We start from the raw sequence: 26,808 nt of genomic DNA on the forward strand, positions 1-26,808 counted from the left end.
TTTAAATTTACTTCGATAGTTTTGGTACGAAGATTTTGTCGTTTATCGGCTAATCGCAACACGATGTACAATTCTAAATGCATAAATAGGAACAGAACTATCTATTCGCAATTATAGCGGACACTTAAAGAACACATAATTTTCAGGCTGAAACGTATAAACGAAAATAAATAATTTCAGTTAAATTATCAGAAGAACTTGTACTTATTATTGTACCTATTTATGCCGCCACTATATTATATATCCGTGTTTATTTAGATCAAAGTTATTTCTTTTCCAATCAACCTGTTTCCACGGAATATATGCGAGTAGAAAGTACCGTAATAAATGAAACGCGATCATAGATCGGGAACTCAGAAAATTACCATCGTTGTGATTTCATGCACCGTTTCATCGACTTTTCCCTCAACACGATATATGTATTTGTGGTGATTGTACGTATGAGTATATATTGAATGAAACGTTAACTTAGGTCAGTTTCGTAGTATTGTATAATATGGCCGCACCGAAGAGGGTCGATGACTGTATTTGCGTGTTAGTCCATCGTGAACAGAGCATGCAATCTGTAGGCGTCTCTGATATAGATCGTTGTAAAAAGAAAATCCCCTTCGACTGTTTAATTCTATAGTCTATGGGTTTAGCGAAACATGGACAGTAGAACCGGTATGTGACATAGCAGACGCGGCAGGAGTCACGAGATTCAGACCAATGAAGAATCAATGGTGTCTTATTAGAGTATCGTCCTCGTATCATTTTCATTTTTATATTAATTTCCGTTATTTGTACGTATACATTTTGTCAAGCTTCTGTAATAAAATTTTCCCGTTCGTTTGTCATCTTTGCAAGTTAAATATTCTTTGCTCGAACGAAAAAGAGTTTCTTCAAACGTGATGTACGTAAAAGGCAAATCCGACATGTCGGCCTATTTTCAGGCACGAATTCAGCAGCGACGTCAATGCACTTGCGAGAGTAGCGCTTGGAGGTAACATATCAGCTTGCAATCAGTTGGTAATCCCCCATTTCATAGAAAAAATTTCAATACGTCAATTCCTTCGATACTTTCGCGAAAATCTATTTCGATCTCTTCTCGAATTTTTTTCTCAGCTTTCTTCTTAAGTGGATTTCACCTACTTTATAGAACCCCACTTCGTCTGCCACAATGGTGTTCGATACATTTTCTATAATAATCCAAGTAGGGTTCCCTTAGCCAGAAGGTCTCTATAAGGTGCGCGAGACTAAAATCTTTCACGAAGTGGAAAATATATTTATTTTTCTATCGTACACGCTACAACGGATACGAACGTGGAATTTCAAACACGAATTTACAATTGTTCACCATGTCGAAAGAAATATCAACTCACGATACAAGCGAATGAATGTTTTCTGCTTATATAAGATGGGAACGTAACGCCGAATAATGTGTAGCAAAAAACGCGATATTGATAGGCTGAAGAAAAAATAATCTATAAAAAAATGCCTGTGTAGCACGAAAATTGTCAGTGTCAGTGGGTTATCCGGGCAGCACGGCGTATAGACGGCGCGTGGTCACGAAGCAGGGTCCATATAATCGATACTCCACTACTTCGAATACCTGACTCCGTAGGGAGGGATGGAGAAAAGGAGACGGATTGAGATAAAAAAGAGGCAAGGAGGTTCTAAGGATACTTACCATTCTTTTCCCTCCCGGTTTACTGAAGGATCTTCCTTGCTTCCCCAAGGAATGTTCGAAACAACAAAAAGTCGTACGAACAATTTCACCATGAACGATGGTAAAATTAACGAGTCCATTTTCCGTCGTCTTACCTCCCGTTCTATTCAACCCTTACTTTTCTTTTACCTTTGAACGAGAAACTGACATATTCCTGCACCGTAGTTTTCTCGCAGCGAGAAAAGACTTGCGCGAAGAATTGTGCTCAGAATAAATGTATATTATATAAATGTATACGCTATAATAAAAGTACATGCTCAAAACGTTTATTTTAGTTTAAGCACGGAATGTATGGCAGCTTTCTGGATGCGCTTTTGGGTCGCAGGGAAGTTATTCCGAGGTTAGCCGACCTCTTGAAAGCTCAAAGGAGTTATTACATCTTTGTACAAACAACGCGATCGTTGCAGACAGAAATTTCCTATTACTTAAACGTCTGAGACATTAGAAATTTTTAATAAGTCTTTGAAGCCGATAGCTCCGGTACTATTATATTGAATTCGATTGTGATTCTACCACCCACGCTGGGGAATTATGTTATAAATATCTATCAATAAGTTCTTTGGTTCCACGTGATCCTGGTGTGCGAATATCTCTACCGGTGAACGAGGTTGCTAAAATCTCCGCCGTGGCAAATAACTCGCTGACGTTTAACATCTGTAATTCTCTTTTAGATACCGGTCGGCCTGGTCTGTGTTTTCCAGTGGTGCCAGGTGCGATGGCCGGACGGTATAACGACGTAACGGCTGCCGCATTGCCGATGTCGTGTCTACAGTAACTACGGTACATGGGGTACGTGTACCCTCGTGTACCTACGCCAACCTCTGACTCTCTCTAGAGGTGGACGACTTATCGACCTGGTGCTAGTCAGGCCTACCACCTTTATCTCGTCAGCAGGTTCAATCACGAAATTTATTACACGATTTGATCGCGTGAGTTTTATCAAACTTAAATCAATTTGAAATCGAGCTGACCGAGGAAACGCGAAACAGAACGATCCTCCGCGATAATGGTTAATTTTTATTTCATTCGTTGCAGATCGTACCTACAATATTTTCGTAACCGAATCCTTTTAATTATATCATAACGTATGCTATCGATGCTAAGATGAAACGGAGAGAAGATAAAAAAATCTTGGAGATGTCGACAGATTTGCGATATGTGTTCTACTCTTTAGCTCTCATTCCCAAGAGAGGGTAGTACCTTCGTAGTGTTTGACGAGAGGCCCTTGTCCTTCTAGGTCGTCTCTTAGAGTGTTTGCGAATTAGGCCGCGACCCCGTCTCCGTCGTCGCGAACCACGATGGTTCTGTGGTAGTGGTCGCAGAGGGGGCTGTGCCGCGAAATTAGAACGTTGCATTCGTGAGGGTCGTCGCTGTCTCGCTCCCGTGGCGGGGCATCAATAGGAATAATACGAGGAACTATGCGATGTAGCTCGCACATAGGTAGACGCGAGTGTAACGACCTTACACCCCCGCAGGTAGCGGGATCGATGGGCTTCAACTGCGAGCAACCTCACATCCGCAGCTCCTACCGCGGGCCAACTTCCTCCACCGTGTTGGTTGTCCCACTTTTCTGTCGCATTTTACTACTACGATGTAACGTTGTTTCGCACCTTACGGCCACTGCTTGTCGACGATAAGCGAACTTGTACTGTTTCGAATAGAAACGGTTCTGCCGCGACAAACAATGCCTAGCAACGAGGCAAGGATTCTCAAACACAGAAAATCATCGGATGTTTCATTAAAATTTGAAAATTCACTGTTGGAAATAACTTGGTATATAAATAGGGTGAATAAAATCAACTAGTTATTTGTTTAAAATATATTGTAAACGTTTCTCATAATGATAGTACGGTCTGAGAATTTTGGAATCAAATTTCATAGAAACGATGAATTAAAGTCGATCGTATCGTGAAGTTTTATTCCCATTTCTCTGTTGAGTAGAATATGCTAGTATTGTGTTACGTGCATGCTGATATGGCAAACGCTTCACTAAGAAAGCAAGTGCATTATTTACTCCGACAATGGAGTTACATGTTGTAATCGTGACGTAGATTATATCGTGATTGTTGCAAAGGTGTACTCGTTACGTTCCATTCCATTTTATAAAATAGATTTCCTCCCAAAAAATTTTAAAAAACATGATCCTTCTACTTCTTCTATACGAAATAGTTAAAATTCAAAATAGATCGCGCGAGAAACATTTAAAAGATTCTTATTTTCACATTATATTTTATAAATATAGAAGATAAAATATTATATAGAGTAAGGTCGATGTTTTTGAACTATCGAACGAAAAAATTCTATCTAGGATTGTTTCTTTGAGAACCTTCTACATTAGTACGAATATACAATTTCACCAAATTATCACATAATTCTAAGTAGATTCCATATTTTTATCTAATTCCTCGAAGACGGTCAATAAACCATCTTAATTCGCTTTAAAAGCTTTCAAAGTTTTCAAATTCGCTTTAAAAAGATTATCACATACACATTATAAAACGCCTCCGTTGGTGAACTAACAAAATCTACATATCAAGGTCGAATATCAAGTCGTTCTTGAATTGCGCTTTAACCTCGTCCTTGGCAGTGTTATCCGAGTTGTTCGAACGAATTTCATTCGTTTCTTCTTTGATACTCGTTACAGTCTCAGAGACTTCTGTATTTTTTTGATTTCCTTTGTACTTATCACGGTCCTCCGTTTCGGAAATTTCGCTTTCGCTCATTTTACGTTCATAGGCACGCCTTTTATTTCGTAATTTACGTTGGTTCTTTTTACGTTGACCAAGAATGCTGGAATTCGATCTAAAAAATTAAACAAGTTGATCGATATATATGATTATTAAAAAAGAAAGTATCGATACAATCGCCATTGTGATAGTACCTGAATAGTTGTCGCGATACTACGTCGTTGAATCGTACTGTCTTTTTTAAGCTGGAACAATCTAATTCAGAATTTAGATCCGGTATCGAATCGTAATGACAATCTATAGACGATGCAGCCGTTCCAATTTCATCGGCACTCGATTCGGATACTGAACGCGAAAGATTATGATTGCCTTGCGATCTTAATATACTTTTTGGGAATGTACCTGTTATATTATTACTTATCAACTCATCTCCGCTGCTCTCTGAAACAGATCTAGTCTTTGTTACAGTATGACAAAGATTTGGTCGTTCTTCCATCGATGTTGTACTGTGTCGTTCAGCTTCATCGTCCGTATCTAAATGGTTTGGGCTAATATTTATAACGAAGCCACCATCCTCTGTTTGTACCTCGATTCCTTGATTCGCCTCGTCATCGTCTTTAGTCTGTAAAGCACGAGTCGATGAGTACAAGATAATCTTTCGCTTCAATTTTTATAGATATTTAAAATACTTACCGTTAATTTTTCTAGTTGATTCTCGAAACACGCAACTTTAGAAAAATGTTTCTGTTCCATGAACTCTTCGTCTATACCAACGTAGTACTGTTCTAAATTTTCCATATCTTTTAACATAATAGTAAATACAACATTGTTATCCCATGGTTCGACCGTGACCGAATCGGGATTTACAGAATTCTCGGTTATTTTTAAACATAACGAATAGTGCTGTGGAAAAAATCCTGTACCTACAGATGTTAGTAAAGCGTGTATCCCTAAATTATTTTGTAAAATTCTATAGCGAATAGAATCTGGATTGACATTTTTTAGATTCACAGTAATCGTTAATTGATTCTTACATAAATTACAAATAAATGTTGGCAGTGAATACTTAATGCTAGGATCTAAAAATGTGCTTATATTTTTTTTGCTAGTCCGTAATGTCGTATCACTAGAATCTTCTACGTTTTCGCTCTCATATTCCGTTTTTGTAGTTGCAAGCACTGTTTCACATTCTTCAACTAATTTTGGTGTACAGTTACTCTCATGACTCTGACTAGGAGAATCTTCTACATTTTTGCTCTCATATTCCGTTTTTGTAGTTGCAAGCACTGTTTCACATTCTTCAACTAATTTTGGTGTACAGTTACTCTCATGACTCTGACTAGGAGAATCTTCTACATTTTCGCTCTCATATTCCGTTTTTGTAGTTGCAAGCACTGTTTCACATTCTTCAACTAATTTTGGTGTACGGTTACTCTCATGACTCTGACTAGAAGAATCTCATGACTCAAGCACTGTTTCACATTCTTCAACTAATTTTGGTGTACGGTTACTCTCATGACTCTGACTAGAAGAATCTTCCATGGAATCTTCTAGTAGTAGCGGCACAGTATTACCAAGGTTACAAGGATCACTATTTACTCCACTGTCCTCTTTGGTATTAGATACCGATACCACTGGTTGTATAACTGGTAGCGTAACAACAAGCTTCTTGTGTTTTGCATCAAACTTAGCATTACCCCTGTCTGCATCCACACGATAAGGTAGAGGAAGCTCCAATAAATATTTTGCAGGTTTTATGCTCTTTATGCTGAGATAACGTTCTTGTACATCTAGAGAAGCATCGGTGGCAGTTTTTAGTAGGGGTAGATCTATAGTGATGATTAATCTCTTAGGTACCGTAGCATTCATTTTTGCATTTCTGTTCGTGCTAAAATCTTCCAGCTCTACGTCGGATTGGTGTTTTATAGAAAATTTTGGTGTCGTAAATTTGTTATCTGTGTCTGTACTTTTATTTGCTTTCTTGTTATAATATTTGGTAGAAGGTGACCGCTTTGGCACTTTCTCCATACGCTTGGGTCTTGGTTGTCTGCTCTTGTCGTAACTGGCCATTAGCTTCTGATAGATTTCTGGTTCTATGTCCAATTCCTCTTCAGGCTGACTCTTGGATGGTTTTCTGATCACAGTTGGATGACATATCCCTTTGTATCTTATCAATTTTTCCTATCCAATTTGATAAGGACAAATGAACAGATAAGTAACTTTGTATAATGATCTGAAAAATGATGAAGAAAATAGTGGTACTTACATTAAAATTATTTTCGACACCGTCTATAGCCGTGCTGTTAACGATTTTGCGAAGTTCTGCGTGTTTCGTCGATAGGAAAATGGTATCAGGATGAAATATCACATCGAAGACTTTGCAACGTACATTTTTTTTGTCAAGGTCATCACGAGGTGGTGTTAACAAGTAAGGAATAGACCATTGTTGTCCATGATGACCTTGTTCGAAGGAAGGTTGACTGCTCGGCGGATCTGTAAGTTCGCTCGTGCAAATATTTAGAAAACATTTTTTGTCTCCGTTTATGCTGGTTTTTATGACGTAACTAGGCTGTGGGGCGACGAATGTAACGTCGACGCCCCGTTTCTTCTCTAACAACGTAATTTCTTTTTGATAGACCTCCATATTTTTCGGATCAGTCACCTCTTCCACGTATTCGATCAACATCTTGCGGAACTCCTCCTTTTTCAAGCACTCGGTCAAATTTTTCAGCTCTTCTTTGGTCACGTCTAAATCCTCCCAATTTTTCCTATGTATGTCGTAAGCGTCCATCTTTCAGCCCAATAGTGTTTACAAATAAAGTCGCAGTAGAATGATCGCGAACCGCTGTACCACGTGGACGGTTGCGCCACTACGCCGGCCGGTTGAATAGCGGTCAAACACGGAACTTCGAAACGTCTAATGGCGCTCGCGCCACTTTTTTCTAGTATTCTCTACTTTAGCGCTATGTATCTCTGTCCTTTTTATATTTACCGTTAAATCAAAACCTTTTTTCTGACCTCTGACAAGACACTTTACCTTTTTTCACTGGGAGAGACAGTATCACGTTGGAATATCGTATGAATCTGTTTAATTTCAACGTTTCCAATTTTCAGTCGAACATCCTCTTTTGCTGCTTAAGCAAATGCCGGCGTATCGAACAAACATTAACGGCGTTACGAAGGTCGATAGAAGCATCGAATAGCAAAGAAGTAGAATCATCATTTAGCATGAAAGAGTTGCGCTGCCTTTCACCGTTTTTGCTATCCCGCTTTATGAATATGTATGTCGATGGATGCACTACAAAATTTGTAACAGAAACGAAGGATCCAACCTAGTTGAACAGGAATAGACCTATATTCTAAATGTCGTATGGAAATGATTTGTTATTTTGCACTTCCCGAGAATTGAAAGGTACAAAAGTTTAGTGCATATAAGAACCAAAAATGTATAATATAGCGAATGTAAAGTACTTTCTATAATACTTAGCGGATGAAACGAATTTTTATTTAGCTCGCAGTTGCTTCGTTATGCCCATAAGGATATCAAAATGCATAAACACCTGTACTCTAGTCTATTCTGTTGATATCTCGAGTAGGTTAAACCTCTCAGGTGTTTAGTTGGAAACCGCGGTTTATGCATGCAGTGAACGCGATAAATGCATCTGGAAAAGCTAAGTTTCGCTTTTCGTGAGATCCACTATTGGTGGGAGTTTAGGTGAAGATGTGGGGATCAAGCAGTACGAAGTCTCTGACCCACTGACATTCTCTTTAGTTACTTGGTAGAAACAAACGCTGATAATTCGTGACTCAGACTTTCGATGTTCGTGATCAGGATTATTAACAAAATAGTATCTGAAGAAGAAAGATAGCCGTCATCTTGAAGGATCACAACCAGTCGAGTCTCGTTTTGAGATGCGGCGAAATCGTGGCTTGCTAACTAGTGTTGCTGTTTGCTTGACAGTTTTCTTCATTGTTTTAAATTCGAAATCGACAGTGGAAACTGTAAACGATACAGGAAGTAGCATAGAAAAGCCTTACGCTGGAGAACAGGAAGTCCATAAAGGTCAGGTAAATTGTATCCAATTAAACGATTCAGACGAAGGTAAACTAGATATTTCAAAGTATGTATACGGTGAAATCTTTCATTTTCTATGAAATATTTTCGACTTTTCATATAATTTGATATGGTACTGTTTGAGAATTGTTCTTTTTTCCAATAGGATACTGGTCGCGTTTAGATTGTAGTGCAGTGAAAGTGCGTCTGTGAACGATGTAATTATTGGAAAGCGATCTTTCCCTTTTACAATTTACAAACGAGTTTATTGCGTATGATAGAGAATTGGAGAGTTTCCTGATTACGTATAATACTTTACACATTTTGTTGATTTTATTAATGGACTAGAGATTTTTATACGTTCACGGGAAAAGATGGAAAAATACATAAAAATTAAGTAAAACAAATCATTGTCTAGCTTCTACTCTTTTAGCCGTCTTCATGTAAACTTGAATTTGCATGTATAAATTCATCGCAATCTGCCAGTTTATTTATTAATTTAAACTATTAGCTTGTTGCAGCCGCTATGATACAACGATTATTAATATGATTTACTGTGCAGACGTATCGATACGTTACACCTTCTCTTGCTGAATTGGGTGCTCGTGGAAGTTTGCCTAAAATGAACCAGCATGTTTTAATGCTGACGCGTGTACCCGATGCTGGAGCTGAATTGTTAGTCTTGATCCTACAACGTCTGCAGGGTTACAATGCGTTTAAACATATACGATTACCACCTGGTGATCATGGGCTTCTATCAACTCTGCAAGAGGTATAATCTCGTACACGACGTTCATAAGATAGTTTTTGAATTACCGTTCTCGATATTAATGCTCGTCCAATAACGCGAAATAATGGTAGTACTATTTCAAATGGCAACTGCATAGATCGAATGCCGAACAATAACGTAAGAAATATGAATCAGCTGCTGATTCATTGGCCGCATAAATCTTGGGAAAATTTAATCATAGTACCATGTAGTGGTTGTTGCACTTTACGCTCATGTCAGAGTCGGTTTTCAGTGTTGCAATCGAAGTTGTGCCACTTTCATCTTTCCAATTAAAGTAGCCGTGTCGGAAATACCTATTTGGAGCAAGTCTAGCTAAAGCCAGATAGAGGTGGCGCGACTGCGCGAAATACGATAGGAAAGTTGATAAATGTTAAAAGATTCGATGTATTTTCAGTATGGTAAATAATCATCGTGACATTTTTAGTTTGCAGTTTTAGACGATACAGGAGCAGCCGGTTGTTCAGCGTTTCTCAGTTTATAAATAACTTTGGTTAACTATTTTGTAGGAACTGTTAGTAGAAGAAATTACTAATATCATTAGACAGGAAGCGATTCCTTTGAGTTTCGACGGAGATGTTAGATTTCTGAACTTCTCCAAGTTCGGAAGAGAGTCTCCGACGTTTATTTCCCTAGTGAGAAATCCTATGTGTGCGCATAATTTGCGGAGGTAAAAATCAAATTTCTTTTCGGTAGAATTTTTCGTTTTATTTGTATTTTGTTAATTGTTACTGGCATATTATGGATGTAAATATGAATGAACGTGGTGCACAACTATTAATTATACTTAAAGATGCATTTGTTACTTTTCAGATATCGTGAAAGGCGAAGTGACATGCTTCATAGAGCCATACCTACGTTCTGCGGTCAAGATCCTCGATGCGCGTGAGTATTTAATATATTACATTTTTGTAGCACATGGTAACTTTTTTATTTCCCTGCATTGTGTATCAATTGTAGAAAGATAAATAACAAATGGGCGTTAGAACGAGCAAAGGCAAATATCGTTGAATGGTACCCTGTTGTCGGTATATTAAATTACATGGAACAATCCATAGATGTACTGGAGTACAAATTTCCATATTTCTTTCGAGGTGCTAAACGTAGTTACAGAAAGATTCGTAAGTAATTATAATTAAGTATAATTAGGCGGTAAGATTTCAGATTCAATCTAGTTTCGATTCGTTTCATTTAGAGCCGAGAAAAAGACACTTTTCTGATCCAACACTTACGCTAAGAGCACGAGAAAGAGATATTTTATTTAAGCTTCTTGAGGATGAGATAGAATTTTATCAATGGTTAAAATATCGACTTTTGAACGAAACATTGATCGACATTGATTAAAGCCATGAAATTTACACGATGATAAGTGTTTAGTTTCAAAATATACCAAAGATATTAAATATTCCAATAATAATGATTTTATAGAGAAATAAATTTGATTAAAAATTTTTTTAGGAAGAAAGGTATGATCACGGATTTTTCCCTTTTGTATTTTTACTATGGTATAATGTATTGTTATTTTAATATGCTATAGATGTATCGTACTGTTCTAAATTGTGCAGAGCGCAACAAAATATTTGATTTTTTTCAGGATTTTAGTTCCTGTAAAATTAGAATACTGCACAGGAACGATATGCATCTCATTTGCTTAGAATCGACTCCTCTTGCTTAGTGAGAATTCCTAGAAAATATAGGATATACAGAAGAAACTATTTTTCAATCTTCATAGTTTATAATTTATTAATTTTTACATTTTTATTATAAATTTATTGTAACGGTAGCAATAATTTATACGTTTTCCATGTCAGCGTTACACTTATGTTTCTATAATAGCTGTTTTCAACGTGTAAACTACGTTAAAGTATCCTCGTTGTCTTTCGATGCATTGGTAGAAATTTTCTCTCTGATAATACTCATAGGGTAGACAACAATCGAAACTTTTATTGAGCAGTGATCATCGATTGGGAATAATCACAGCACGTACAAAAATTGTGTCATGTGAAGTTCCAAATACGTAATTTTTGTTATTGTAATATACAATAATCTATAATAATTTGTTTAAACTTGATATTAATTACATTTATTAGCATATAATTAAAAGTATAAGAATCTAAGCCTTTTTTCCCCTTTAGGCATGATATAAAGAGGATATTTCGTTGATATTCAGTTCGTACGACGCAAAATCCGATAAAATACCTATATTATAGCTGGATTAGATAGTTATATTTATAATCGTAATATTTTAAATGTACAAAGCAAGCTTCAAACACGGTTTTACTATTCTCGAGGGAGAAGGTATTAGATAATTATCTTTTAAAGAAATATATTTAGAATAAATATGGAAATATACAAAGAAACATTAGAAAACGTACAATGATCGTTTTGTGGTTTACTGGTTGTTCCGAGTGGTAAAAATCAGCGTATTATATCATCAAGCTCTTATCATCTATTTACATTTATTGTTGTTTAAAAATGCAAGTTACCATCATTATGATCTTGTATAAAATAAAAGAAAAAGCATTGAATTGACAAATTACGTTGATCGTATAAGCATAGGATATTTTATCTTTATAGCGTAATAGAACATATAAAAATATCTATTTGAGTACAATTCGAAATCTTGCTATAAAAACGTTACTATCGATACCAACTATGATATTATACGATCTTAAATTGAAGGAAAAATGAAATTAAGGAGTATCAGAAAGCGATTTTGATCGTTTCATGCGCAAATCGCGCGTGCAACAAAACATGGCGATCATGTTGATGTACAGATGAACGAGCAACAACATGAGTAAAACGTGCCATCACTTTTTCTTTGCATCTTTTAATCCAGCACCAGCGTTAAACTTGAAGAAAACGATGTCTCCGTCTTCGACGACGTAGTTTCGTCCTTGTTGCCTATATTTTCCGGCGGCCTATAGTAAAAAGAAAAAAAGAAGATTAATATAGCCACATTTACATAGAACAACTGGAAAATAAAAACAATGAAAAGCATTCGATTGGTGTTAAATATCACACAGTACGATACTCACCTTTACCGCTGCTTCCGATCCTTCGTTTTTAAAATCGTCGAATTTCATGACTTCAGCCATGATGAATCCCTTCTCGAAATCTGTGTGAATCTTGCCAGCAGCTTGAGGTGCTTTTGTGCCTTTCTAAAGTAACGAAAGATTCTCGGATAAGATCATGAAAGAACATTGAAAAGGATCACTTTGATTTACCTGGATCGTCCATGCTTTCACTTCATCGTGTCCCGCTGTAAAGAAGTACTGCAATTGCAACGCTTTGTATCCTTGAACGATAATCTTGTCAAGCGCGCTAAAAACGATTCGTAAGATGAAACAGCAAATTTTCAACTCGTATTAGAAAAAAGAAGACGGGGGGGGGGAGCAGAAAAAAATGAATTCTTGGTTCAAAGAAGGGGTGGCCAAAAAACAGGACTGTGGAATATGATTGTCTCGAACCGAATATCGTCTAATGACAGGGTACAAGAAGGGAAGCCATCCTGTTCCGTGAGCCCGACGAACTTCGAGACTTCAGAGAATACACATAAAGCTGAACGACTTAATACCGCAATTTTATCACTCTAACTCTGTCCGAGATCTACTTCGGCGCCTTGGTTATCTGCGGTCTCGAAATAAAATCGCGGTATCTAGAAATCTTTCGTTTGTCCCCTGTGATTACCAAGAGAACCTACCTTATGCGATCATTTCGAGGGATCGACAAAATTTGCCGAAGAATTTAGATTTCTAACCATCAATGCCAGATTATAGGTATCATTGGTAACGATTTTATATTTTCCACGCTAGCTATAATTATGCAATCCCCTTCGGTCCAAAATAATTGCAACATAAATTTATATAACGAACAAAGTTTTTCTTTATCCAACGCATTATAGTTCTGTACGTCGATTACTTTTATCGGTATAACATACAGTATGTTACAGTATAACAATGTTGAAAACGTACGCGAACTTGATCGAGTTTACCGTGCATAACACGGGTTGAGTTTGTTCGCGAATGACCCACTAGCCAACTGAACCGGTTGATCCTCATTCCACTCGTCTCCCTGGCTATACCGGTGTGCCCGGGAGGATAGGAGGGGTTTTTATGCAATTTTGCAAGAATTTGAATAGCCGTTCGTAAAAATATAATGCGCCACAGTAAAGATGCCGCAGTTTTTATTGGTCACCCTACATGAAAGTAGGGCTAGTCTAGACGCTTAAACCGAGCCCTCCATTGTTATTACCATTAGTAGATAACCTGGTGCATAGCTAAATATGGGAACCTGACTTTCTTAGGTTTTAAAGCAGGGGAGGATTAGGTTTTACGAATTTTACGATTTTTACGTTCGTTCCTCTCCCTTCCTTTCACTCTCTCTCTCTCTCTTTTTTTCTTTTCTTTTAAATTCACGCAACACACTGCTTATTTTGGCGGTCGTTTCATTTGCAAGTATAAAGATAGTTTGGCGTTCATTTAAAAGATACAGATAGAGCTATGTAACGAATTATAGACACCGTTACTCACCTCGTAACTTTGTTCTCTTCTTGATATTTCGCACGTTCTGCGTCATCCATATCGAAAAGTTTATTTTCGAAAGTTCCACTGAATGGGATTAAAATAGCTCCTGGATCGTTCTTATCAACCCATTCTTTGATTTTGATTAACCTGAAATTGACATGTGAGTGTTAAGACATAAGAAAAATTCGTATGTTAATTAATATATTAATGATCGATCGTCGTTTGTTTAAAGCGTCAAATAACGATAATATACATATAGATCCCAGATAATAAACGATATATACATACCATTTATTCTTCTTACGTATGTAATCCTTTTCGGACAGATTAACTAAATAAATGACTGGCTTTGACGTGAGGAATAAATATTTATTGAGAGCCTCGATCTAAAAACACGACCGACCAGAATAACATTGGAATAGCATTAAAATTTTTCATTTGCAAAGCTATACGATTAACTTACGTCAGTAGCACTCCAGTCGGCAAACCTGATATGCCTCTTTTCATCCACCATTATACCTTTCACTTTCAATAACGTATCCTGCACAGAAAAGCACTCGATTATATCTGTAAGCGTTAGCTTTCTCCAACAGATTGTATTTTTTACCACTACCGTGCGAAAATACTGGATTCGAAAAAGATCAGTGTTCCGCTAACGATAATAGTCGGCCAGACGAATAAGTTCGTAAGTAAGTACGCTACCAAGTGGAATAATCCCGAGATCGAACTGTGATTAGAGGATTGTACACTAACGAAACGCCTCTCTATTACTTTGACCGAGAGAGAAGACGAGGAGGTAGCTTGGAACTCTCGAAAAGTTTTAGCAAATTGCAAAGTCTAGAACGAGGGGAGAGATCGGAAATTGCCGTGGGTCAATCCACGGAAAGAGGGTAATTCGATTGATTCGTTCTAGGAAGTAGTGTACCGACCGCGCTCTCTTAATTTCCTCGGTAATTTCGTTCAGGCTCTACGATATGCCTACATTTACAATGATTTCTTTCGTTTCTCAATCCGAACGTCAAAAGAGAACGAGTTTCTTTAAACGTCCTAATGTATTTCTTTCGATGTGCAGGGTTAACGACGTTAAAACGCATCAAATCTTCAAACATAAATTACTACTTACGTATTCAGGCTTTAGTTTCTTGTCGTTTCCTCGGACAACGAGCTTCTCCAGCTTCTCCAGATGACCATTTAAAAACTCGATATCTTTCAACCGTAATTCCTCGCTAATTATCTCGAGATCTCTCACGGGATTCACGTCTCCTTCCACGTGAGTAACGTCGTCGTCGTCGAACGCTCCTACGAATAAAATACGATATTAATCCGCTTAGTTTGGCAAATTTATTTTCTAGAATCGATGCAGTTCTATGAAAACTGTTAACGAAAGCTATAACGGTATAGTACTCTTACGTCTATAAGCTACTCGTGCGTGTTGCAAGATAAACTCGTGTCCATGATTGCATGTGCAATGCACGGAAGGAGCAAACACGATGATAAACTAATCTCTCGATCTCATCGGCAACGCTACCTTCCCTTTAACGTAATCGATTTTATCAGTTATTGTTCATCTGGGACAGCAACGTCGTCGCTTGCTCCTATATAAAGAGCTTCGTATCGAATCGAATGTTTATGCTGGACTTACGGCAAAGATGAAAAATCCCATCGCAAGCGTTGATGTGCGATAAGAAATTGTTTCCCAGGCCTTGTCCCTCCGCGGCACCTTTGACCAAGCCAGCGATGTCCACGACATTTAAGAAAGCTGGAACTTTGCTGAAACCGTAAATAAGGACGCGTCTCATCGCGATTCTCGATTCGTTCAAGAAGCAAAAGTCGCGAACTCTGTTGCTCTTAAGAGTTCGAACTTCGGAGGGTGGTTTCAGCCTTCGAACCTGAGTCACCGCGGCTAAAAGATATACACATATATATAGATATATCTACTATATTCGGCTGTTCCTCCTTCCTACAAAGTTTCATCCAAATCGAAGCCGGGAGCATCCGCGACTTTTTCTTGTAAGTACGAATAGAATACGACTGATGATGTATTTACACTGTAACATGCACGCGCCTAGAATTTAAAGGAGGGCGTCGCAGTGACAACGAGCTGTATTTAAATGCTAATGCAAGTAGCATCATTAAACAATTAGCCTTTGAAGAGAGGCGTTAGTAAAATGAGCAAGAAGGGGAGTGCCATGTTAGGTGGCTTTCATTAGGGATCGTTGAATCATCTGACACGTGACAGCCATTCGGACTTTGCAGTGTCGTTGGCCGTTGGCGACAGTGTTTCGGAGTTGGGTGCCAGGGTGACCAGGATGCAAGACACGCTCTTTGATCTAACACGGTAGCGAGTTTTAATCTCTTCAAATTAGTTGAATTCCGAGGAAAGCACGTGTCGCAAAGCAAACTCGATTCGTTTTTCACTCGATAATTTTTCGTTACTTCGCTATACTTTGAAGTTCATCGATTCTATGCCGCTCCCTCTCTCTCTCTCTCTCTTTCTCTTTTGCGCTCTGCCATGGTTAAGTTTAACTGTTTACCAGCGACAACAGCGTCGAAGAATATTTTACCGTGGACCGAACATACGCTTTGCTTTCCAATCTTCCTGCTGCTCTGTACATTCAATCTCGTCGTGTGAACGAGCCAGCGTGATAACGCGAGGCACGGTAAACACGGCTTTCATCGACAAGTTGATGCATACCACAGCACGTATAGCGGTTTCCATGTGTTTCGGTGGAACTTTCATCGCGTTTGATTAGTTTCGAGTGTCACGTGAAATTTTAATTAATCTTTTCTAGCCTCCCCCCGGAGGGCATACATTGATCTTTCTAACGCAAAATAATCCAGTCAATATCGCATATAAATCTAAGTTTTAGAAATATCTTACGAAATGTTATCTTAAATAATAGTATGCCACGAGCGAGTAAAAGAAAAACGTACGTGAAGTCGGCTGGTATTCAACGTGAGTTATACGTCGCGTAGACGAATTTTGTCGAATCTGCATTGCAGATCACGTACCGCTTTCTCTCCTCCCTATCCCTGCCTTGTGAAAATAAAAGCAAAGGAGTATGGAAATGTCAATGGTTATTCCAACTCGTTTCCCATTGCGAGGGCGCATTTTCTGGTAGACTCGTCACTTTTGTTCGATAATACAATAACGCGTATCAGTTATTTGTCGTTACGATCGAACAATATTTTCACCGGTATGTAGTAGCTGGTTTGATACGTACCTAGCTGGCTTAAAATATTCGCACAGGTAATCGAATCTTGCGTCAGGAACGGGTACGCGACGTGCTGAAAGATAAAATCTAGTTAGACGACAAATACGGTCAATTTTTCTTAACAAATAACACGCGTCATCGTATATTCACATGGGGAATAAAAAAATAATAGGATATTGGAAAAAGAAATTCCAGTCAGACAGTAGATTATCTATACGTTGTTTATTGTCTATTTACAAAGTGTTTATTACACTGAGATATAAAGTTTTATAATAACATTTAGACACGATTAAAGTACAAAATACCTAATTTATTCGTCGTCGGGATTCGATAAAATCTGTAATAGAAAATAATAGGACAAATTATCTATTCACAATGTGTTTATTATTATTGTCGATTTTTTATCGTCGGGATCGGCTAAAATTTGTGTCGGTGATGTTCGACGAAACGTAATTGAAGTAGACTTAGGTACATATATGCGAGATAACATAGACGATTGTCGAGTGTATCTGTGAGTAGGATTAGCCTGATCTTTATATACAGGTGCATGTATGAAAGGGTTTATCCTTTTCTTCATCGTTCGGGTCGCTGCTTTGATGATCATTTCACGACTGTACATTCTTCTGCTAATTGTTTTGTACAACTCAGTTTCTTTTAAGCCGCAACATGTGTTACGAGCCTTTAAGTATACACCGATGTAAACGGCGGCGGTAGCCGAAGGCGATAAACCTGGTAATTTCGGCCGATCTACGCTGATTTCGTTTACAGCTTTGATTATTAACTTGGAAACCGTTTGTTCCAAGAAACCAACATTTGGCAGAGATTTTACGTCGATCGTTGGCATCGTATATAAAAATTTCATTTGAACGTTCGCGTATTTATCGGGTTGCGCTAAAAATTTATCGCGACAATCTTCCGTACAGAACAGGTATAAATTGTCTTTGTACAAAACTGCTGTAACTATTTTTCCAGGTACAAGTTTTCGACTTGGTAATCCATCGAAGTACGTTACTAAGCAAAATCCTCTGACTTGCAAACGTTTGGCCCAACACGAATGTTCCAAGTCGATCGTTTCCGTTAAAATTCGCGGACGATCTTCCGGTGGATACGCATTGTTCGCCGGTGGAAGATATTTTTGCGGGTGTTGAATAAATTCATTGGTATGTTGCGAACAAATCCAGTAGAAGTGTTCCCTAAACTGAATCGTGCCTCGATGATCCGGAGGTCCCGATGTCTTCATCGTGTTCTCGTAGTACAAGCAAAGAGGACAATAGGACTCGAACCGGCTTTGTCGTCTCCTAAATTCGTACGGCGAGACGCTCATATATTTCAAGCTGTGAATTTTATCGTAGTCACTTTCACGAAAGTACGATCTGATGATCGTGTATCTGGAACATACGCGTCGATCAGCTTGGCTCCACACATACCACATACATTTAGTCGCGTCTAATTCTATTACGTTCTGGGTGAAACTTTTTAACCAAGTTCGAAAGTGTCCCTGATCGACTTCCCAAACGGTATAGCGATGAGATAAAAAGCTATTCGAGAAGGTAGGTGGTTTTATCGTTCGATCGTCGGATGCGCGAGACAAACGATCGAGACAAAAAGCTAGATTCGCTTTCAGGTCGAGAGTGATCATTGGTTGAAGACCTAGAAACGTCAGTTGCTCGTATTCTTTGCGGTTTAAGGGAAAACCATCGAGCACGAAACCTTGAGAAATCACATTAGGATCGATGGAATACATTTCAACGGCACGGTTTACGCATTCCGTTGGAACCGTTCGACCTGCACGAAGAGAAGATTCCGTCAATTGCGCCCACTCTGTCCAAGGAAAATATTTGACGATGTAACGTAGAGCGGCTCCTCGTGTTATCACTTTTACGCCATATTTGTTGGCAAATCGTTGTGCAAGAGTCGTTTTCCCGGATTTCGGTGGGCCAATGATAGAGAGCCGGAATGGAATAATAGGTGCGCAAGAATCTCGTTCGAGATACTCGAACGGACTCTCTAAAAATGCGGTCTGCGCGTCTTTGCCGCCGAAGAAGTAGACGAATTGTCTGTGTATGACGGGATAAATCTCCTGCACAGATTCCAGTGGCAGGAACATTTGCAGAGGAACGTTATTTTGACGCAACTGCACAGGACACCAGCGTCCAAAGGAACTTAAAAGATAATAGCCGCAATCAAGCAGAGTGTCGGCTGTTTCAAGATCGATGGTATAGATCTTCTCCAGGATAGAAATATCTCGACGAACGTAGGGCTCGAGAATTCTCATAATTCGCAGTAAAACGTTTTTTACATCTGCTTCGGCATCCACTACGATATACGGTATCGATTCATTTTCTAGAAGGCTGCGAATAGCAGCTATCTTTTGAGAATCAGTTTCGTACTTGCTGAAAAATTCTTGCTCGATTCTTCGTCTCGCTGTTTCAAAATCTTCCCAGTCGGTGAACAGCACAGGCTCGGGATTCTCTCGATACCACGTTTCTTCTAACTCAAACCTTCTCACTTCCATTTCTTCCAAATCCGTGTCATCGCTCAGCATGTATTCCCCCATGAGTATGTCGTCTTCGTCCTTGTATTCGTGCTCCGCGTTATCTTCTTCTTCCCCGATATATCGTTGACCGATCATCTCATCCAGCATTCTTTTCACCCAAATATCTCGATCTCTTCGATAATCTTCAAGCCGTGTAGCGTATCGTAATTGTTCGATGCGTTTCTTCTCTTCCAAATTCTGTTCCCACGATGCGAGTAATTTCGGTATTACTCTGTCCGATACCGTCTCTCTACCGCAACGAAGTTCTATTATTATCTCGGGCACCGTGTACTCTCTTATAGCAGTTTCTACGTCTTGCGGACAGCTTGGAAACTGATCGAACACGGCACCGGGTTCGCCGTAAAGTCCTTTGAAAAATCGCGTTAAACATTCGTCGTGCATTCTTTCAGGAAGAAGCACACTGCCGTCTCTCCAATAACTTCGAATAAATGTCAGAATTGTATTAGAGTCGCTGTTGTATCTCTCGTCGCTCGGATCTGCTGGCAATTCTACCTCATCGGGAAGTTCGTTTGATAAAACAAGAACATCTCTGTGGGATAATGGTCGCATTCCACGGGATCCCATGTACGTAGTGAAACAATTAAAGTAATCTATATGAAGCAGACCGTATTCTCGAGATATCGCGTCTGACAACGTGCTTTTCCCACTTCCTGATGGACCAACGATACTCATACGAAGGGGTGGAATTAAAGATAAAGGCCTTTTCAATGGAAGACCTAATTTTTGCGGGCCACGTAAAAATTCCTCGAGAGCTGTGAGACTAGATAGATGATATATCTTATCCATAAAAATAGCGCTGAACTCTTCTTTGCCTCTCCAAAATATATTATATCTTAATAACGCCACTGGACAGTAGTAATTAGTGTCTCCAAAGCGACGATTATCTTCCTTAGAAGGTAATTCCGCCGTTTCTCTTTCACCTTCCTTTTCTTCTTCTTCTTCTTCCTCGATATTTTCCGTGTCATCGGTCATGCCGATATATTCTGCAAGATCTCTTTCTCTTTCCTTCTCCTCGTCAGTCATAACTCTTGCCTTATCCATATAACGATCGTTAATTCGATCCATAACGTATTTCGAGATATCGGTGATTTTACCAACATCGCAGGTAATAAGATTTCTGCAAGTATCCATCGCTCTTTCTCGTATCGCTTCCCAATCCGATTCAAACCTCTGAATGTGTCTAATATATTCGACCAGACCTTGCGCCTCTTCCTCGCCCTCTTCATCTCCAAGGTCTTCGAAGCTTTCCTCGAATTGCCCATCCTTTTCGATGCCACGAATTTTGCGCCATTTTGATATCAAATAATCGTAAGGATCCTCGTCGAACAAAAGAATCGCATCCTCGAAGATAATCTCCGAATCTTCCACGATTGTTTTCCAAGAATCGATATTGGGATACATACCATCTACGATGTAACCTCCGTCTCTCCATATTTCAATATCGATTTCTTCTCTCGGCACGCTCTGTATAGCCTCCACAATCGCATGATCCGACGAATAAATATACGAGTTAACGTTCGCCGAATATTTTCCAATTTCCTTCGCGTTTATTATCGTACCTCTTAACACTCGTGTCAATTCGTCGCAGAGATCAGATTTGCCAGAATAGTCAGGTCCAAATACTACGATTTTACAAGTCGGTCGCGGAGACAAAGGAGAAATAAAAGTTCTTGGATTTTCGATAAATAAATCAGCAGCCTCGTTCGACGAAAGAAAGAAGACTTTGTTCATAAATCGAACGGCGTGTTTCGCTAATCCTTCCACGGTCCTTCCCTTTGTTAATTCGACGGGACAAAGAAAATTCCAGGACGACAGTCTCCAAGGGAATAGAGGCGAAACGGTTTCTCTGTTTCTCAGATCTTGAAACGCTTCTTCGTTCGACTTATCTTCGAATTCGTCGCCAGTTACAGGTATCATTGGCGATTCACCCTCGAATTCTAACGCAGCGTGATTCGCGAATCTTCGCGGAAGAATTACACGCGGCACTGGCAATGTGCGTAGCCGTGAGATAAAAATTTGAAACATTAGCGATACAGGTGTACGACCATCCACGCGAATTATGTTCTGTGGGTTGTATAGCAAGATCCATTTCTCGATCGTAGGCAGTGCCACGCGTTTGTACATTGCACATTGCGATTCCACGTTGGATCTTTCGTCAGAAGGTCGTTTCAGTAAGTATTTCCCCTGGTTCTCGTCTAAAACTCGTTCTTCCTTCGTCAACTCTTGATACAATTCAAAGGAAACGTTCATGTTATTCTGCATTTTGTTATGCGAAAATAACATCTCAATATGTCTGCTCATACCAGCGAAACTCGTGTCTACGGTGCGACCAGTTGTCGGATCTATACGAAAATGTGCACGCTTTATCGTCGCGTCCGCGTCAGGACACATTACGTAAACGATTATCGATGGTTTTATGGGCCACGTTGCGAAAATATCTTCGATCTGACTTGAAATAAAATCTTCGTAACGTGGATTTTCCAGTACGACACATGCTTGATTCTCTACCTTTTGTTCGCGAGAAGTCGAAATATCTTTGCTATTATCCGACACATCGTGATGTTTGATCGCTTCTTCGTTCGCTGTATCGCAGGTTCTAGGAACCGACGTGTTAAAAATCTTCATAAAATTCTCGTCATTTTCTGGATCCAGCTTCTCGGTGGAAATATTTGGGTAAGAAGAATAATCGAGTGTCTCGTTTGGAATTAACGGCAATCCTTCTACAACGTACCCTTTGTGAAACACGTCCCTTTTATTAAGACGACTCGCTATCAAATTCATGATAATTTCTGCACCTAAACATTCACCTGTTTTCAACACGTCTGCCATGAATTTACCTTTTTCGCTGTTTCGCTGGATCTCCTGTTGCATAAGCGATAACGGAGAAATCAACACGCAATTCCAAGAGTCCGCGATCATAGTCGCAAGTTTCGTAGTGTTCAAGTCAGGTTTGCCCAGAACGACGAAACATGTTGGTTCGCTTGCCAGATATTTGTTTCTCGCTTCGGTTTCGTCATAGGGATCGCGAATCTCGTGAGGTTCCTGAGAGGGTTCAAAGTGTGCTCGGACGTTTCCATACTCTCTCGACTCGCATTTGGCGGGAAATCTAGTAAATGGATTTGTATCTTCGTGGAAGACGTAGTAAGAGTTAGCTTTTGGATACACACATTGATGAGCTTCGGGCCAGGAAGGAGAATACTTCTGGCGAGGATATCCTTTGATGAATCGGAAGAAACTCTTTTTTATAATAAACGATGCATCTGCGTAAAACTTCTCGTGCTCGTCTTCGTGCTCTTCTTTTATCTTGGGACGCGATGTTTTATCACACATCGTTGGATATATCTCATTTTTAGGTTACTATATAAATCTTTTACACAGAGTTGCAAACAAACGACATGCGATTTAATATCAGGTTAAATATTTGCAGTGGCAGACGCGAACTACGATTAACGTTATTAGGTCGGAGCATCTAAAAAATGTTGCTTTGTATAGTAAAAATTGAATGAAATTTCAATTCGATTATATCATGTGCTGTAGAAAATATTTTCTATGACGTACAACACGATATCGCTGTTATGATTATTAGACTGCGAATGTATATGCAAACATAGATGAAATTTAAAGGTAAAGTCAATGTAATATAGAAGTATACAGAAAGTTTCCAAAGCGAAGTGCTCGTCGTAACTTTTAGTAAGCGAAACGAGTCTCCAGCCAAGTTCCATTTCTTTACTTTCTTTTTGTTCTTTACTCGCAGAAATACAAATTTGCACAGAAGTCCGCAGTCTATAATAAACATGCATAAGAAAAAAATATGAATACTTATTTTCATTGGGATCGATGGTGCAGAAGGGAAAGTTCTCAGCAGCAGCCTGGCTTTTCGTGAGAACGTTGAAGAAGGTTGATTTTCCTACGTTAGGTATGCCTACTATACCAACTTTCAAATTAGTACCTACGCGGCCAATAAGCGGCTTCCTTTCAGGTTCTTCGATTTTCTTTGGCGCCATTCTATGACAGAAATATAAATCTATCGTCATTGCACACATTCATATGAAACCGTATCGCGATTTCAAGAATCCAACACTGATTAGAATCAAATCTTGTAACACGTTTGTCGAAGGTTCGCTTCGATTCGAGAAGTTCCATTCATTTCCACAGCGACACTATTCGCTTCGCAATGGCCAGGTTTACCGATTCGTCTTTGTCTACGTACTAACGCAGCATGCAAAAATGACCGCGTCTGCATATTTATAGGGAGAGAGGGGGGGGTGATATATCAGTTTGCATGGACAGAAATGAAAATGATCCAACATGGGCCACGCCCTTGTTCCTCCAACCCTCGGAATCTTTAACAGTCCACCATGTTTCACCTACCTATGCACGCAGTGCCCCCCGGCCTCTTGATACTTCGAACAGAATCAAGGCACGGCGGACAGAGCGGAGTAGAATGAAGCGAGAGAGCAGAGTCGAGAGAGTCGGCTTCTCAAACATCGGGTCGCTTTCGAGCGCTCGGGGTGACTAATTATATTAATGCGGACGGCACATCAAGCGATTGCTGTATTTACCGCAAGATTGCCCCCCTTCTTTCTTTTCATCCTTCGCTCGCTGTACAACGGGGCCCGCGCCATATCAAAAGGATGAAACAGGTACGAGACGCCTACGGGAGGCGAAGGGAGAGACCCGGGGAAGGCCAAGGGAAGCAAAGGGAGGCGAACGAAAGTGCGGAGAAGCGAATTCGACGAGAAAGAAGAAGGGACGAGGTGGATTCTCCTGAGCAAAGATGCGAGGGAGGAGGAATACGTCGGGTAAGGGGACCGACGATTACTGGGCACCAAAGCCGCGAATCACCGGCATCACGCCGGGAATCTGCAACCGCGCCTTAGGCCGCCAATCCGCCACCGACTTTGCGATTCCTCTTCCTCTGTCTCGTCTTTCGGATCCCTCTCTCTACCCTTCCTTTCTCGTTCCTTTTCACACGATCAGCCATCCCGACTGGCTTTCCTCTTCCTCTCCGTCTATCCCCGAAACTATCTACTCTCTCGAACAGTTTAACTCGAAACCGCGCCACCTCCAACCGTTCTTCATCACGGTACCCACGAAATTTGCAGATTACGATAATGGAAGAGAAGAAAGGACCCGCCCGCGATGCTACTCAACAGCCGCTCTGGCGCCGTGGTATCACCGTCGCCTCTGCTTTTACGACATTGTCTCGCCATCGTTGCCTCCGCTTTATCGATCGCTTCTTCTACCTCCTCTACCTTTACCTCGATGGAAATATAACAATACTTTATTAAAGGCGATAGTTTCTCGAGTTAAAACGAATCGAGTAAAACGTACGTGATATAAATTTCGAAATTTGAAATTCGAAAGAGGCGCCAATATTTAGTACCGTATCGGCTGGATTGGGGGTGCTTCGAGCTTTAGGTGTATTGTACAGTGCTGCCACGTAGCACTAGATTCTCGAACCAAATGCAAGATGCACACCAGATCTTAACCTTACTTTAGAAGGAGAGCGAGTTATTTATAGATTGCTAGCTTTAACAATTTCCAGTTATTTGTTTTTTAACATTCTTAGGGTATGCTCGAGTCGTTCGTTCGTACGTAAGAGCCATGTGTATGTTTCTATCAGCACAACAAACGTTGTATCATTTTTGCATGCACGTACGTTACCTGCTTGTGTGGAAATTATATGAAAATCTACGAGAATAACGCTGTTCTCACCCGCTACAGAGATGATTAGATAATTAAGTATCGATTAAATACCTCGAGTATTTTTCGTATTGTTCCTAGGTAAATATCACTGCACAACGCGTGGCAAAGATAGGAACACAGCACTGCACTGACGTCGACGTCTCACGTTCGACCGGCCTTTAGTAGCGAAACAGATATCTATATTACCAGCCGAGAGTTTTGTCGATTGGATAAACGAAGATTAAATAAAGGAAAAAAGAACAACGGAGCTACAAATTAAAACAAAAAATGAGTAATCAAATACGTTTTGAATGATATCTCGAACAATAGTATCGTATTCTTTTCATTTGTTTTTTTCCATTATTATATACTATTATCCGCTGTTTTGATATTTAATTACTTCTTGCTTTTTCTGAAACGATTTCTTCGTTCGTCTCGATGATCTGATCCTGAAGTATCTATTCGCAAACAAGTTCATTATGATTCTAGGAATAGCTTCGTGGAATGAAACGCTACCTTTAATCCGTGGGAGAAAAAGGGGCCATCAGAGAGGGTTGATTGCAATGCTTTCGTGGAAACCATAAACACGCACGTTCCTCCCCAAACAAATGTGCAAAACCACTTCAACGTTAAAAAATACTCGCGATTGAAATCATAGCGTAAAACTGTGATTTCGTTCAAGCGGAATAAAAACGCCTTTTAAACCTTATCGTTGATGCAACTAACACTGCAAATGCCATATGGTTTGTTCTTCGCTTTCGCGAGTTCAATAATTTTCTAACGTTGACTTAGTTGTGATTCGTTACGTAACGCAACATCCATGCAACGAGGAGTGTTGTGCTCCGAAATACGACCGCGATTATCGGAGTCTAATTGGACGGCGTGCGTATGTGATGGGAACGCACGCCGTTGATCACCGGAGGGCCGTAATTCGAAGGATAATATTAAGATTGCCTCGGAATGGAGAAAAAAGGATAACCGAGTATGCAGACGCGTTCGCGTGTATGCGTGCCTTTATGTCTGGCGCCGTGAGACTGGATCAGGGAAGGATGCGACGATCGTTGACACCGACGTTGTATTTCAACGAGAAATTGGTTTCCTACCTTGGGCAGGAAAATGGTCGTTACACGAGAAGAGTTTTCCTCGTGCTGCTCTCTTAATTTCCAAAATTGCTTAATTTCCCTTTAATTGCAAGAACGCATAACGTTCACCGTGGAAGCCGAACGTATTATGTAATTTGCATAACTTCGTGAGATTTCAATTACGTCACAGACATATTTCTTGCGAGCACGATATTGCGTTAACCGATGTTTCATTTGGCGAACAGATTTCTAACATTGTGTCGACCTTGTGCCGTATGATTATTTCAATTATTTTATTACGAACCGTATCAATCTCGGCCCATATAATGCATATAATCAGGAGGCTATTATTCCACGAGCGCACGGCTGGCGGAAAGGACCTTTCTCCTACCTCTGTTCGGCCCCGTAGTCCGTACCATCTCAACTCGCTCGTTTTCGTGATATTGTAATTTGAAGACCGCAAACTCGCTGACGTCACTGGTGCACTGGAGCATCTTGCCAGCG

The 26,808-nt window shown here is 39.7% G+C and overlaps 3 protein-coding genes across 4 annotated transcripts; 1 reads left to right on the plus strand and 2 right to left on the minus strand.

Moving 5' to 3' along the window:
* Positions 1-3,512: 3,512 nt before the first annotated feature.
* On the minus strand, positions 3,513-7,338 carry LOC117216621 (protein kintoun). The gene is made up of 5 exons (XM_033463487.1): positions 6,662-7,338; positions 5,922-6,576; positions 5,089-5,636; positions 4,590-5,017; positions 3,513-4,510 (listed from the first exon to the last, which is right to left on the minus strand). Exons 1-5 carry the CDS (start codon positions 7,184-7,186, stop codon positions 4,234-4,236), a joined length of 2,433 nt encoding a protein of 810 aa, XP_033319378.1. The 5' UTR covers positions 7,187-7,338; the 3' UTR covers positions 3,513-4,233.
* Positions 7,339-7,973: 635 nt separating this feature from the next.
* Positions 7,974-11,857, plus strand: LOC117216620 (uronyl 2-sulfotransferase-like). Its single transcript, XM_033463486.1, has 7 exons — positions 7,974-8,463; positions 9,012-9,221; positions 9,746-9,906; positions 10,050-10,121; positions 10,197-10,357; positions 10,432-10,702; positions 10,831-11,857. Exons 1-6 carry the CDS (start codon positions 8,308-8,310, stop codon positions 10,578-10,580), a joined length of 909 nt encoding a protein of 302 aa, XP_033319377.1. The 5' UTR covers positions 7,974-8,307; the 3' UTR covers positions 10,581-10,702; positions 10,831-11,857.
* On the minus strand, positions 11,546-25,430 carry LOC117216618 (obg-like ATPase 1). Of its 2 annotated transcripts, XM_033463480.1 has the most exons (11): positions 25,295-25,430; positions 23,358-23,539; positions 16,987-17,047; positions 15,405-15,532; positions 14,886-15,061; positions 14,226-14,303; positions 14,051-14,148; positions 13,769-13,909; positions 12,464-12,560; positions 12,275-12,397; positions 11,546-12,157 (listed from the first exon to the last, which is right to left on the minus strand). In XM_033463480.1, exons 2-11 carry the CDS (start codon positions 23,536-23,538, stop codon positions 12,047-12,049), a joined length of 1,194 nt encoding a protein of 397 aa, XP_033319371.1. In that variant the 5' UTR covers position 23,539; positions 25,295-25,430; the 3' UTR covers positions 11,546-12,046. The 2 variants fall into 2 exon arrangements, with proteins under 2 accessions (XP_033319371.1, XP_033319372.1); XM_033463481.1 differs by lacking the exons at positions 23,358-23,539; positions 25,295-25,430 and adding an exon at positions 17,760-18,503 and having other exon boundaries at positions 16,987-17,064.
* Positions 25,431-26,808: the final 1,378 nt, after the last annotated feature.

Source organism: Bombus bifarius, unplaced genomic scaffold (assembly GCF_011952205.1).
Source record: "Bombus bifarius isolate JDL3187 unplaced genomic scaffold, Bbif_JDL3187 scf7180000010271, whole genome shotgun sequence".
Classification (NCBI taxonomy): Eukaryota; Metazoa; Arthropoda; class Insecta; order Hymenoptera; family Apidae; genus Bombus; species Bombus bifarius.